We start from the raw sequence: 16,057 nt of genomic DNA, 5'->3' as shown, positions 1-16,057 counted from the left end.
TATGACAACTCAGTCCCATGTTCCCCACCATGACTTAGGTTCATCTGCCTTACCTGTTATCTCTTGCACTGAAATAAATGCAGTTTAATTTAGTAATTTTACCTTGTTCGTTGTCTTGCTCTTGCCCGCCTTGATTATCTGACATGTTTCTCTTTCCAATGATCCAAAAATGCAAACCTCTGCTCCCTGCACCAGTTCCAAAACAGCACATTCATTTGCTCTATCCTCCTACTCCTACCTCACTAGCACATGGCACTGTGAGTGATCCAGATATTACTACCCTCGAGGGCCTACTTTTTACTTGTCCTTTTCTGTTCCTATGTTGTTGTGTGCATTGGTACCAACAAGGCCCTGCTGATCATTTTCCCCTTTGAGAATATTCTGCACCATCTTGGTGACACCCTTGACGCTGGCACCAGGGAGGCAACGCAGCATCCTGATGTCTCGCTGTCAGCTGCAGAAATGTCCATCTGTGCCTTCGACTAGAGAGTCTATCACCATCGATTGCTTGGAACCTGTCTTCACAGTAGAGCCAGTCTCAGTACCAGTACCCTGCTACATTCCCCGACACTTCCTACATTTTCCAAATCAACATACTTATTTGAGATGAGGGTAGCCACAGGAGACTCCTGTACTACCTGCCTTCCACTCCTAGAGGTAACCCATCTAACCAATTGTATCTACAGTTTTTCTACCTTCCTGAAACTGCCATCCATCATATGCCTGGCTGCAGTAAATTCCTCACTGCCACAGAATGCTGCTCCAACCTATCCATGCGATCTGATTTCACAACCTAGCACAGTGTTCTGCAGATATAATCATCAGCAACAATGAAATTCTCCCTATTTGCCCACATCTGCCAGAAGAGCGCATCACTCAAGGCCATCTCTGTACCCTAAACTACAGGCCCAGAAAATATCACAATCTTACTGCTCTAAAAACACTTCTCTAAGATAACTTAATTCTTATGTCTTATATTTTAAAAATTAAACCAGGAAATAGATCTCAAAACAAAAACTTTACTCACTGTTATAGATTTAAAAGAAAACCAAGATTTAATTTTTATAAATTCAAAAAAACAAACACTTAGCTGCTTCAGGCTCTGAAAATCTGACAGTTAGCTGTGAATCATCCCAAAAATGAGGTCTCTAAGGTCAGCTGTGAAATTTCACTGTTCGATTTCCAGAGATGCCTGAACTTTCACAGTCGTTCGGCTGTGAAAGTTCACTTCTTGGTTTTGATGCACTCTAGGGCCATTCTCCAAGCTCCCACATAGTCTCTCCTAAAACTTCTGCTCTTTCTCTCCTCCTGTTTAAAGTATTGTTGTTTTTGATTTGTTTTAAATTTCAAAAACAAAGCAAAAACTTATAAAAGCAGTAATTACTGCTCCAAGAAATCAAGGAAATTAGCTCCAGCACTAAAAGCACTTCATCAAAAAGCAGCTCTTACAGCCATGATTCTCTACCATCCACCATTTTGATCAGTTAGCTCTATAGCTGGACAGCTGGGTTGTGATACAGAGCAATACGAGAAGTGAGCATAATTCCCGCACCAGATGAGATTACCATGAAGGCCTCTCCTTCTCAATCTATTCCCTTATCCTCAGATTTAACCACTAGTCATCTCTCCCTAATAAGATAGCTGCTCTAAGGACCAGTAGGACTATAGCAACTTTTAAGTATCCAGTACAAGAAAGCGCATCATACTGCTAGCCCAACTGACAGATTCAAATAAAACTCCATCCATTTAGAGATGTTATTACATACCTCAGGTGGGACTTGAACATGGACCTCATGGCCTAGAGAGCCCAAATGACAATTCTAAATACAATGCACCTGTTTCAACTCAAAATATGTAACAGCCATTCTCTGCTTATTTCTCTGGGCAAGTCCCTGACCAATGTGAATCTACATAACTGTTTTAAAATTTGAACAAAGCCCAGCACTTAACTGCCAAGCATTAATTGGAGTATTCTCCATGACAATGCCCCTATTGATCAGTGTCCAGTTGCAAGGCTATTGGCACTGTCTGCTCATACAATGTTATTTTTGCTTGATATTCCTATTCTTGTAAACCATCTGATGAGAGGAAGACATAAAGCTTTGGCAAAATGTGTCTTTTCAGCAATAAAGAAGTGTGCAGCAGCTAGAAAAACAATTTTGTGTCAATAGTTTCCATTATAACAAAAATAAAAATAAAAATAACTTGGAAAAATTATTATTTCAAAACTGCAGAATTGTGGCAAAAATATGGAAACAGGAAGTAAAGACTGCACAAGAGAATTATGGAAATATAAAATATTATGATACACATGCACACATTGTTCTAATGCTACTTCTAAGTTGTATCTTTTCAAGGTGGAAAAACCCACATTTTTCATAACTTTCATCACACATCAGTTATTTGACACAAGCAATCTGCAACACTCTTCTTTGAGGATTATCCTGTACTTTGATGTGGCAGTTGTTTGCACATAGCAAGGACTGGACATTACTCTTGCTGGGTCTCACCAAAGCATGAAGTAGCTTGAGATGACTTCTTTCAGGTTATATTTCAGATCATTTTCTATCATGTAAATTGAATAGAATGCTTTAAACAAGTGAATTTGAAAATTTTACAAAAATGGTAAAGGTTGTAGGCATTGAAATAGTATATTAAGGCCATTTGGTGGAATGCTACAGTTAAACCTTTGACAAACTGATACAATGAAGGTCAACTGTAAATCCCAGCTCTATCAGACAGCAATTGTTATCCTGTCTTAAATGATCAACAATTCTTCATAAACAACGTAGCAAGAAAAACTCTGTTCATGTAAACACACATGACACTTCGCTTTCAGGGATGAAAATTTACAAAGAAAATAATATCATGCCTGGGTGTAATCAAGATTTCAGCAAGCAACTACAAGAGTGAATCCCAGGATATTTGAATATCAGAACACTACCTTAAGAGGCAAGTAGTTGGCCCCTTAGAGAATTAGGCCGGGGAAATAGTAATGGGGAACCAGGAAATGGCAGAGTTGAAGAAATACTTTGCACGTCTCTTTACAGTAGAAGACCCTAACAGCATCCAAAATTACTAAATAGTCAATGGACAAAAGGAAGAAAGGAAATAAAAACAATAACCAACACTAGAAGAAAAGCACTGGGGATATGAGTGAGGTGACAGACCGATAAGTCAGAATCCCTACGCTGCAGAAATCCACCTTTCGAGCAGTCAGCACTGACCCTCTGAACAGCATCCCACCAGACCCAGCATCTACCCTTCATAACCTTGCCTTTACTATGGCTAATCCATGTGGCTTGCACACCACAGACAATTTAGCATGATCAATCTACCTAACCTACATTTCTTTGGACCAAGGGAGGGAATCTGAGCATCCAAAAGAAAGCTAAGCAGGTATGGGGAGAACATGCAAAGTCCACACTGTCATCCAAGGCTGGAATCAAACACAGATCCCTGGTGCTATGAGGCAGCAATCATAACCATTGAGCTGCCTGTGAACCAGATGGTGTGTATCCTAGGATTTGAAAGGAAGTACCTGCAGAGACAGTAGATGCACCGGTAGTAATTTTCTCAGAATCTGAGGATTGGCAAACTTCTAATGTAACATCAAACAGGTAACTATAGGCCAGTTAGCTTCACGTCTGTTTTTGGGGAAATCCTAATGTCTATCATGAAGGATGTGGCAGCAGAGCATTTAGAAATGGATAACACAAACAAGCAGAGTCAGCATGCCTTCATGAAGAGGATATCATGCTTGACAAATCAACTAGAATTCTTTGAGGAGGTAACAAGCAAGATAGATAAAAGGGAAACTGAGGACGTAATATCCATGGCAATGGCATGGTGGCCCAATGGTTAGCCCTGATATCTCACAGCACCTGGCTCGATTCCACGCTTAGGTGACTGTCTTTGTGGAGTTTGCACATTCTCTCAGAGTCTGCATGTGTTTCCTCCGGGTGCCCTGGTTTCCTCCCACAATCCAAACATATGTTGGTTAGGTGTATTAGCTCTGCTAAATTGCCCACAGTGTGCAGGCTCGGTGGGTTAGCCATGGGATATGCAGGGTTACAGGGATTTCTGGGAGGGTGGTGTGGATCTGACTGGGGTGCTCTTCAGAGGGTCAGTGTGGATTTGATGGGTCAAATGGCTTGCTTCTACACTGTAGGGATTCTATGAATATAACTGGATTTTGGAAGGCACAAAATAAGGTGCCACATACTAGGCTTCTTAATAAGACAAGAGACCATGGTACTGGAGGTAGTATATTAGCATGGATACAGGACTGGCTAATAGTAGATAGAATTCAGATATAGGGGCATTTTCAGAATGGCAACCTGTTACCAGTGGTGTGCTAGAGTTGCTGGAGGCCACAATTATTGACAATATATTGAGGATTAAGAAAGTGAATACACTGTAATCAGGTTATGACACAAAAATAGGTGGGCAAGCATTGAAGATGGCAGTCTGTAGAGGGGTGTGGGCAAGTTAAAAAAAAGGGAAAAACTTGACAGATGAATTATAATATGGTAATCTGAATTCATGCGCTTTGGCAGGGAGAATAGAGGAGCTGAATATTATTTAAATGTAGAAAGACTGCAAAAAAAAAAGAAACATAAGGATTTAGGAGTCATTGCCCATGGATCACAAAAAAACAAGCATCCAAGTTCAGTAGGTAATGGGAAGGCAAATGAAATGTTGGCTTTTATTTCAAATGAAATGGAGAATGAACGTAAAGAGGTTTTCCTACAACTATACAAAGTATAGTCAGACCACAGCTGGAATACTACGAACAGTTTTGGGCCCCTTATCTAAGGAAGGATATACTGGCATCAGAGGTATGGAAGGATTGGGCTGGTTTTCATTAGAATAGAGAAGAATGAGAGACAACCTTATTGAAACATATAAAATTCTTAACTAACTTGACAGAGTAGATGTGGAGAGCTTGTTGCCCCTTATAGGAGAGTATAGGGTCAAAGGGCATAATTTCAGAATAATACGTTGACCATTTAGGGCAGATGAGGAGGAATTTCTTCTCTCAGAAGTGGAGAATGTTCAGAATTGTTTATCACAAAAGGCTGGGGAGGCAGGGTCATTGAGTCGTTAAGGCAGAGATAGATATTTAATTCGTAAATGAATCATGAGTTATGAGGAAAAGGCAGGAAAGGGGAGTGGAGGATTATCAGATCAGCCACGATTTCATTAAATGACAGAACAGACTCAACGGGCTGAATAGCATATTTCTACTCTTAGCACATGATTTATTCTTTATTTTGACTCTGAGGGGAAGGGAGATTGAGCAAACTGGAATAAAACAACTTAGAAGAATCGACTGTAAGAATTTCTAAGTAAAGCTATAAAAAGAAAACTGGAAAATGATGTGATGGGAACTAGCTAACATCTTTGTTCCATTAGGGATCTGAATTTCACATCCTTCCTATTGATATACAGTACAATTAGATATTTAATCAACATTAACAGGAACACAAGGATCTTTGGGCCATTTATATGAATGATCTTACCAGAAAATATCTATGGCAACTGTGAATAGAACATCCTCTTATTGTTTTACTTTTGTAATTCAGGCTTTGAATTACCTAATTCATTGCTGCGCTGCAGTGTTTCAGACATATTATGACCCCAGAGCTCTTTCTCTGCTGCATCTTTAGTCATTATCATTCATGGTATAATCACTTTTCTTCTTTCAGATATGCTCTAAGATACAAAGGGTACAGGTATCTGGGAAAGCTTCCCAAGTATGTCCATGGCCCAGATGGAAGAACCATTTTTTCCCTTAACAAGTACCCTTGTAGATAATGGAAACTCGAGTAGGTATGCAATTATTTCCAAAAATTTACACTCTGAATTGAAAAAACTCAACTCCCCTCGAATCCTTCTGTCAATTACTTGACATCTGTGTTCCCTAGTTATGGCTATGCAAAGAAAGCAGGTTCCTCCTAGTATAAGCTTGGCATTCATATATTCGATGTAGATTGAGAGACATGCAGCTCTGTGGCGCAGTGGAGAGCCTGCTGGACTTCCAAAACAATAGTGAAATGTGCTATTCAATGGTCGTGGGTACAAATCCTACCAGAGTTGAGTTTTCTGTGAAATCTTCACTATCATCACAGGGTGGCACGGTAATTAGCACCATTGCCTCACAGCACCAGGGATCTGGGTTTGATTCCAGCCTTGGGCAACTGTCTGTATGGAGTTTGCACATTCTCCTTGTGTTTGAGAGAGGTTCCTCTGGGTGCTCTGGCTTTCTCCCACAGTCCAAAGATGTGCAGGTTTGGTCGATTTGCCATGGGAAATGCAGGGTTATGGGCTTAGGGCAATGATGTGGATCTGAGTGGGATGCTTTTTGGAAGGTTGGGGTAGACTTGATGGACTGAATGGCCTGGTTCAACACTGTAGGGATTCTTGATTCTACATGGCACTATACTGTAGATATACATGGACATGAAAACAATATGGATCTGAAATCGAATATCTGAATGACATACCACTATATGCTTTATGAAACCTGTCCTTCTCCTTTCAGGGATCGAGGCAGGCACGCCAAGTCTCCTCTGGTCCTCTACAATTCATAATATCCCACTATTCACTGCGCAGTCCGTTGCCTCGTTTGGTCTTGCCCAACTCCATTCCCGCAGATTTCTCTGCATTGATTTTCCCCACGCCAAACAAAAAACCTCGCCACTTTTCTAAGAACCAAAAGAACTGCGGATAGTGTAAATTAGGAACAATAAGAGAGTTGCTGGAAAAGCTCAGCAGGTCTGGCAGTATCTGTAGAGGAGAAAACAGAGTTAACGTTTCGGGTCCGGTGACCCTTCCTCAGTTCCGGACCCGAAGCGTTAATTCTGTTTTCTTTTTCACAGATGCTGCCAGATCTGCTGAGCTTTTCCAGCAACTTCGTTTTTGCTCGCCACTTTTCTGTCCACTTGACCACTGTCGAACCTATAACCTTCTCCCTCACTACCAATTCAATCGCGTTTTTATTCCTCAACATCATTATTTGTCTCGTCCTTCATTATTGCTCGATTAAACAATAGTAAAAATGTTGGGTATTAAAATAAACAACTGAAAGCACTCGAGAAACTCGGCAGATCTGGCAGCATCCCTAGACACAAAAACAAGGTTAAAGTCTCGAGCCCAATAACATTTCTTCGGAGTAAGATTAGTGTTTCACTTTTAATATTTTAAAGACTTATTTGGAAAAATACTACGTTACTCACATTAAAAGCGGGCAACTGACCGTCCGCAGCTCGTTGGAGTTCTCGGATTAACTCGATAGCTTTTTCACAAAACATTATTCCCAGAAGGAGCAAACGGTATTATAATATAAACCTCTACAAACAAGAACGGACGAGCTGTAAAACACGGAGCAAAAATCTTCCATCCAAACCCCCGCCAAAACCGACTAAAGACCCAGGTGGCGGCGGGACCAATCAGGAAGGTGGAGAGCGGGCAGTCACCTCCGTCACTTCCTCCCGAAAAAAATAGCTTGACTGCAAAGTATAAACAGCGAACAATATCTACTCGATGTTCCTACAAAAGGTATGTGTGGTCAACTGATTTATTTTTAAAAATGTGAAATTCCTTCTTTGTGTATGCCCCCCTCCCGTACAACAGATTCGCCGTTTGATTTTGCTTTTTCCCCTACGGCTCGAGCTTCTCAGTCAACCGGCTCCCTCAGCGCGAGACCCAACTGGCGAACTCGAGGAGAGCGCTTGCGCTCTAACTGCCCCTTCCTTTCGCTACTGGCAACCCTCTCTCTATCACAACCGTCATGTTCCATTTGTTTCTACTCATAGAAAAATCCCCACAACATGAAACCAGGTCCATACCGCCCTTTCGAAGGAAGAAGAAGCATCCCACCCAGATCCACTCCCCAACCCTTCATTTCCTATATCTAATCCACCTAATTTACACACCCCGGGACATTACGGGCAATTTAGCATGACCAATTCACCTAACCTGCACATCTTTGGACTGCGGGAGGAAACCCACGCAGACACGGGGAGAATGTGCAGACTCCACACAGACAGTCACCCGAGGGTGGAATCGAACTCGGGTACCTGGCGCTATGAGGCAGCAGTGTTAACCACTGAACCACCGTGCCACCCAAAATGAAGGCAAGTTCGTCTGGGATGTGTTTTTAATTCGTCCATTTTAAGAATGCTGTGTGCATTCAGTTAGCCATTTATTCTGCCTTTTTACCTTTTTTTTGCCTTTTCCTCATCTGTTAGTATACTAACAATGCCTGTATGCCCTGTCCCCTCTTATCACAGTGTTTGATAATTATTCCCATCTCTGTCGTATTGCCTTGTTTTACTTCCTCCATAACTTTCAAAATTTCCCTTCATGTAAGCCCTATTTTCCCCACCTCTCCCAACTGTTCTTTTTAGCTGAAAACCTACTGTACAGTCCTTGTTGTATAATTTAGCTAGATGTTGGCCCAGTGTAGCTGAAGAGAAGGCACAGTACTGCTCCCTTTTTGTCCAGCACTGATGCCAACTCTCTTCAAATTTAAATGTATTTCTTCTACACTAAACTTTGAACCAATTCAATGCTCTAACCTTGGTAACTCTGTGCCAAATTTGTCTTCAGTAAGTAATCCAGGGACATATCTATCAGTGTAGCTAGATAAGCTATTAATCTAATGCAATGTATCAGTCTCTATGTCAGTTTAACCTACCGTCTGCTTTTACAGGAATAACATCAGCAAACTTTGAACATTCACCAGCTTCTGGGGGGAAAAAAGTGAAAAAGCAACATCTGTTTTCACTTCTGCAAATAATTCCCAAGTTAGCACTTATTACACTCTGCTGACAAACTTGTGTACATAGGTTTATGATTAATATGTTCAGGGTTGGAAAGAGGTCTTCAGACCCATACCCATGATTTTCTGAGTTGACTATTATCCACCAAACTTCTCTCCTATGCCTTGTAGGAGACAATGAGCTGATTGATTTATTGGTGCTATCTGACCTATTCTAGCTAAACCTTTTTAGGTCCCACAGGCACAAGTTACTATCAAGAAATAACTTGTTTTATTTATTGAGATCACATAGCTTAAGAATTCTAACTAATGCTGTCTCAACAAAAGCTCCTGTCATTGTTGAAGATTTGCAGTCAGTGTCACTATGGGAAACTCGTGGTAATGGCAAAAATAGCTGCAAGGTCTTGTTGGATTTTGAGCAAAATAGAAATAAACAGAAAATTCTGGAGAGACTCAACAGATCTAGCAGTATTGGTGGAGAGAGAAACTGTTTTGAAAAAGAACTGAGGATGCTGTAAATCAGGGAGGAAAAAAAACATCAGAGATAATGGGAACTGCAGATGCTGGAGATTCCAAGATAATAAAATGTGAGGCTGGATGAACACAGCAGGCCAAGCAGCATCTCAGGAGCACAAAAGCTGACGTTTCGGGCCTGGACCCTTCATCAGAGAGGGGGATGGGGGGAGGGAACTGGAATAAATAGGGAGAGAGGGGGAGGCGGACCGAAGATGGAGAGTAAAGAAGATAGGTGGAGAGGGTGTAGGTGGGGAGGTAGGGAGGGGATAGGTCAGTCCAGGGAAGACGGACAGGTCAAGGAGGTGGGATGAGGTTAGTAGGTAGCTGGGGGTGCGGCTTGGGGTGGGAGGAAGGGATGGGTGAGAGGAAGAACCGGTTAGGGAGGCAGAGACAGGTTGGACTGGTTTTGGGATGCAGTGGGTGGGGGGGAAGAGCTGGGCTGGTTGTGTGGTGCAGTGGGGGGAGGGGATGAACTGGGCTGGTTTAGGGATGCAGTGGGGGAAGGGGAGATTTTGAAACTGGTGAAGTCCACATTGATACCATATGGCTGCAGGGTTCCCAGGCGGAATATGAGTTGCTGTTCCTGCAACCTTCGGGTGGCATCATTGTGGCAGTGCAGGAGGCCCATGATGGACATGTCATCAAGAGAATGGGAGGGGGAGTGGAAATGGTTTGCGACTGGGAGGTGCAGTTGTTTGTTGCGAACTGAGCGGAGGTGTTCTGCAAAGCGGTCCCCATGTTGCTGGAAAAGCTCAGCAGGTCTGGCAGCATCTGTGAAGAAGAAATCAGTTAATATTTCGGGTCTGGTGACCATTCCTCAGAACTTCTGAGTTCTGAAAAAGAGTCTTTGGACTTGAAATGTTAAATTTCATTCATTTCCACAGATGTTTCCAGGCCTGCTGAGTTTCTTTATTTTCTGCTTTTATTTAAAGCATCTGTAGTATTTGGAATTATTAGGAGGAATTAGAGTTTCTGTAGTGAGAAACTGAAATAAGAATCATGCCTTAAGGTAACATAGGCATAGCTGAGAGCTTAATGGGAATGATGTCACACGTGCAGAAACAGGTATTTTTGATGATTAACTCAACCTGCAATTTAAAGCTCAACTTATTGATGGAGATCTCCACATCAATAAGCAGCAGGTAAAGGAGATGAAATCATGTTCTGAGGCATTACTTTTCAGGTACTGATTGCTTGACAGGATAGTATCGGATAAGCTGATGAATGGAATGTTTTGTTCACTTTTTTATAAGCAGGAAATCTCTAAATTTTAAGATCTCTCAACAGGGGTTTGGCATTCTATTTAAGCATTGCTCTATACTTTCTCATACTGATGAGAATGTACATTACCTTCTGGTATGCAAAAAGTCACTTCAAACACATTATTTCTAAGAAACATTTCTTTCCACTTAACTTCCTAGATGATACTGACTTGAAGAGATTTTGTTACATATTGGTAGTGTCCTTACCTCTGAGCTACAAGTTGTGGGTTCAATTCCCACCTTAAGACTTGACGTCCATAAAACTATGTCTTTACCTGGGAAAACAAGATACAGTCGTTATTAATACGTAAATCCTTTTGATATGCTTAAGGCAGACTGTAAGAATGCGAGAGTTTTCTAGTCCGACAATATGGTAGCCGTAGACCAGAGACTTCCCCATGTTAAAGTCATTTGAGGAGTTACTGTACACTATTAAATTTGGTTCGCCTGACATAGCTGCAAAGAAGCAAAAACTTTCAATCCTATTGTTCAGTTCATTTTTAATTGGTTGGGCAATCATCATTTTGAATTTGATAATATAATCGAGAAGTACAGTTTATAAATGAATTTGTTTTGGTACACCTCTATAAAAGGATTTTGAATGTATTTTTAAGCACAGCTTTTACTCAGTCGGTTGTCATTCAGTTGTCGATTAGCAGATTAGAGCTTTACCCAGTAGCAAACAAGTACACAATACATAAATGAGGGTCAGATTTATGCTGAGCGTTAATGCAACTTTACTTTCAATAATCCATGGAAAATTGGTCTTTCCCAATAGAATACCTGCCTTCTCAGGTGAATGTAAATGATCCATTGGCACTATTGCAAAAAAAGCGTGGGTTTTCTTTTAATATAGCCACTGTGAAATCAACCATTTGACAAAGTAAACAATTGACACGCACCACTCACAAGTAGCAATAACACAGACAGGGAGTTTAGGATGAGAGGGAGGGGATCCAATTGAAATAGGGTTGGAGGGGGAACTGATACACTCCGCTTTATCCTTCTCAAAGGCTTTCAAAGTGTTCTCTTGATACTTTTGAGTTAATTGTATCAAAATTGGCTATAGAAATTGTATCCAGGTGATGGGCATAAACTGGGGCTTGATTTGGCTTTCTACGATAATGGGGTGGAACAGAAACTATGGTTGATTACATTTGGGATGTATGTTTGTAATATGTATTGTTGTAAATAAATCTTGTAAATGTACAATATTAAGCTGGAGTTCTATGCTGTTTCACCTGGTTATCTAGCCAATAATTATCCCTCGACTAATGCAGAGAAATCTGGTCACTTACATAATTTGATGTTTGTGGGACCTCGTTGTGCACAGATTAGCTACATATTTCTTCCATTTCTACAGTGAACTCTTCAAAAGTACCTTGTCTGCAAGCACTTCATAATGTATGGAGGTTGTGAAAGCTTCCATTTAAATTCAAATTTGCTCAGTTATTAATCTGTAATTTTAGCACCATGCTTTTTGCATCAGCACTTAACTCGCATACTGGTCAATAAATCTTTCTCAGAATAATAGCATGTGCTACGCATTATTTTAATTGAATACTCGTACTTCACTCCCAATTGACTTGCAACTTGCTCCCAGACGGTTCATGCATTATATTTTTAATATTTTTATGAAATGCCAGTTCGCAGAAATCAGCTGGAAGATTCTTTTTAAAGCTTCCTCTCACAAGCTCAAATATTTAGTGACTTTTTCCGGCCTGCTTCCCTGAAAAATGAATGCTGAATCTGATACATTGACTCTTTAAAACATAGGAGGCGTGTTTCCTCCAAACGGGTGAGAGGTTGGAGGTTGTGACTGATCAGCTGATTCCAAGCTGTGGGAGTCGCTGCTAACAATGTACTAAACCGGGTGCCTTTCGAAAAACCGCAACCCTCGGAGACTGAAGTCTGCGCTAAGTGCTTCGCCTGTAGCTCTTTACTTTTCCTTTCATCTCTCCTAAATAGAGGTGGCTCTTCGCGTTTTCCTCTTCTAGTAATGCGAAAGAGGAATAATTCCCTGATAGTAGAACATGGCACGACTCTGCAAAAGGACTCGGTACAATCTACACCAAGCTTGAAGCACAGCCACAAAGCAGCAAATAGTAAAGGAAGAGATAACGTTCTCGACATAGACGCAAAGACGGGAATGCGAACTGGTCATCGGCGGTAAGACTGAGTCTGTGCGCGGGCTAGTACTATACTACACGAGATAGACCTGAGAAATCAGTGTTTGTAATGAGACATAGAAATATGCCTGTCAAATCAGATGAAACATTGAAAAGATCAATGTCCTATAAATAAAACTTCTTGTTTTTCGAGGTATAATTGTCGTACTATATAGCATCAAACATAACCAAAGACACTGAAACAGACCTGATCGGAGGTGTCGCATGTATTTAAACGTTGAGTCAGCTTTCCTCTAGGACGGCAAAGGACATTTTGAAAAATGATAAACTTATTCTGTTAGGAGGAAAAGGTCTGAATGTAATTTAATATTTAGATAACTTAGTTGTGTATTAAAACATATCTTGGCTAATTTCGCAACCATGCATACACTTGTAAATAAGAAAGAGGTGTTTCAAAGAATAAGCATCCAGATCTTGTTTACTGCAGGGATTTGCCATTTAAAGTATACATTGTCATAGTTGCTACAATTTAAACTAAAAATTGAAAAGTTTTGGTCGGATGGTCAGGTTTAAATTGTTTATTTTCAATTCTTTTGCTCTTAGTGATCTGTGTGTTATTCTGAGAAGAATGGCTTAATCCTTGCCCAGTGTTTGCTCTTGATGGAATTTCAGAGAGTGACATGAACTAGTATGTCACATCCTATTCATCACCCCACCACTCCCTTCCTTTGCAACCACCTTGTCCAAAATATCATGATCAGGTATAGGAAATAATCAAGGCTAATCATAGAATTCCTACAATGTGGCTACCAATGGAATGTTGACCTTTGTGTGCGGAGGAGAAGTAGCCATACTTCATGCTTCACCATTGATTCCACTAGCATACTCCAAACAGCTATGAGTGCCACACATTAGAGAGGACATCTTCACTTTAGAGGGAAATACAGTGTAGATTTATCAGAATGATGCCTAGACTCCAAGGATTAAATTTACCATGGATTTCACAAACTGGCGGTGTATTCTCTGGAGTTCAGGTCATGGGGTAACTTGATTGAACTTTTTAAGATATTAAACAGAAATGTATGATCAATGGTGGGGGTTGGGAGTGTGAATGTTAGAAGTAGCAGGAAGCACAGATTTAAATTAGAGCCAAATTTTTTTCTGAAATAAAATTGTGCAGTACGTCAAAAAGCTTGAAATTCCCTTCTGCAAACAATACCAGATTGTTGTTAATTTTAAAATATGAGACTGAAAGATTTTTAAGGTATTGAGGTACATTGGACAAAGACAGTTTTATTATATTGTGAAGCAGATCATCTACGATGTTATTGCATGGGGAAATGTGCTGGAGATGCTAATTGGCTTACCCTTGTACCAATGTTCCTATGAGGTAATATATTTAGGGCTAATGGTAGACACTAGGGAAGGTAGAATACACATTTTCAGACTGTTTGAATACAGATTTCCATCTATGTCACTGTAATGAAAGTTACTAATAAAGTCTAAGAAAGTAGAGAATCCTTTCAAGAAAGGAAATTAAGAATGTTTTGCTGACAGAAACCTAGGATGCATTTGCTTCATTTTCTATTGTCTTGATAATCATATGGGACATTAGTGTTGACTGATCATAATAATCAACTTCTATTCATTTTTCTACAAAGGAACTTTTACATAATTCAAGGAAAACCTACTGGCAGTGACCTTTTGGAACCACATAGGCCCAAAGTCAACCTTTTCTTCTCTACCAATGCAGTTATTACTTGTACAAAATTATTCCTGTGCACTGTCCCAAAATGCTATTTTCTGAAATAAATCTCTGAATTTTACTTAAAATCTGAGAGGATTGAGGCTCCTGAAAATGTGGTCTTAATATTGTTTGCATATTAGATACAGTATGCCTTGCCAAGCTTTATGCTGTTATCCTCTATTAAAGAAATCTCTTAAAATAGCTTTCAGAAGATTTCATAATCCAATCTCCGATTTATTCTTACAGCTGATCAGTCTTATGCTGACTGATTATATTTTTTTATCTATTTCGTATTACAAGCTTCTTACTTTTCAGTGAATTTTATCCACAATTCTGGATTTTTTTATGAGCTATTTTAGATAGTTGCGCAGAATCTAAAATCCCCTGCATTACTTTTGTGATTTGATTAATTGCAGGATTGAGAAGAGGAAGCCTGTGCTGTACTATTTCTGCTTTGTCACTGTTTTGTCAGAGGACAAACACACACTCTATTAATATCGTGAAAAGAAAATTATTAAAATGGTTGAAAGAGTTCTTTAAAAAATAGTTGTTTTATTTTAAATAAAATAAATGTAGCTATGTCGTAGTATTTGATACAATAATTAGTGGACTGGAGCAAGAACTGAAGCTTTCTGAGCAAAGCAGTTGCTTTACGTTGTCACGTACATAGCATATATGTATTTGTTCAACACATTAAATGGATTTAATTTATGACGTTGTGTAGCCGCTTACTTTTGTTGAGTGCTGTTGGTTAAGAAAAAATGAGTAATGGAGATGGGGGCGGGGCTAGCGGGGAAGATTCTGCATGCGAGGTGAATAATATCACTGTTGGGAGTGCAATTTTTTTTTGGTGCTAGACATGTGTACTCCCAAGGGTGGATACAGATAATTGAAGATTATAACTTTGCATTTGCTATAACTGTATGGCTTTTCTCTAGAACTGTGTTCATGATCGCACACATGGGAATTTTGTATTTTGTATTTGTCTTGAAGAAATGGCACAAATAAGTTGGAGTTTGCACAGAATTACATAAAGTAGCAACTGAGAAAGAGGTTATTTGGACTAATCAGTTTGTTTGGAGCTGCTTCTGTTATCCTTGTTCAACTAACTCTGTTCAGTCAAAGCTTTTGCATTTCTTGCATACCCCTCATTGCTTGTGAGAAAGTGGTGGTGACCTGTCTTCCTGAACAGCTGGAGTCAATGGGGTAGTATGGGTAGACTCAGTGCTGTTAGGGAGGGAGTTCCAGGATTGTGATCCACAACAGTGAAGGCATGTTAATAAAGCTCCGGATCAGGATGATGAGTGACTTGGTGACCTTACTGTTGGTGGCATTCCCACATATTGTCTGCTGCTTCTGTCCTTACAGGTGGTAGATGTTAAGTGTTTGAGCAATGCTGCCAAAGGGCCCTTGGTGAGTTGTTGCAGTGCATCTTGAAGATGCTACTTACTTTCACAGTTTGTGTTAGTGGGAATGAATACTGAAGATAGATGGATGCCATTGAACCCTAGTGGGTTGTCATTGTCTCAATGAAAGAGACATTTTATGCATCTGCCAGAAATACATGATAGGTGAATTTCTCCTATTGCCCACTGTACTTACATACTGTAAGTAG

At 40.2% G+C, this 16,057-nt stretch overlaps 2 protein-coding genes across 3 annotated transcripts in view; one reads left to right on the top strand and one right to left on the bottom strand.

The window, feature by feature from the left end:
- The window catches only part of gins1 (GINS complex subunit 1 (Psf1 homolog)), a 34,123-nt gene extending 26,479 nt beyond the window's left edge, over nt 1-7,644 (bottom strand). Inside the window, exon 1 of the mRNA XM_048536826.2 lies at nt 7,242-7,644. Within this exon, the coding sequence (XP_048392783.1) occupies nt 7,242-7,316 (75 nt within the window). The 5' untranslated portion in view covers nt 7,317-7,644. The remainder of the gene's footprint in view (nt 1-7,241) is intronic.
- abhd12 (abhydrolase domain containing 12, lysophospholipase) overlaps nt 7,462-16,057 on the top strand; it is a 145,468-nt gene continuing 136,872 nt past the window's right edge. The window contains exons 1-2 of one of the 2 annotated variants that reach the window (XM_048536825.1): nt 7,462-7,563; nt 12,535-12,735. In XM_048536825.1, coding sequence (XP_048392782.1) covers nt 12,566-12,735 — 170 coding nt within the window. In that variant the 5' untranslated portion in view covers nt 7,462-7,563; nt 12,535-12,565. Of the gene's footprint in view, nt 7,564-12,399; nt 12,736-16,057 lie in introns of those variants that run through there. The other variant, XM_059648391.1, reaches the window with a different exon arrangement.

Source organism: Stegostoma tigrinum, chromosome 9 (assembly GCF_030684315.1).
Source record: "Stegostoma tigrinum isolate sSteTig4 chromosome 9, sSteTig4.hap1, whole genome shotgun sequence".
NCBI lineage: Eukaryota > Metazoa > Chordata > Chondrichthyes > Orectolobiformes > Stegostomatidae > Stegostoma > Stegostoma tigrinum.
This window is presented reverse-complemented; position numbering and strand designations above follow the sequence as displayed.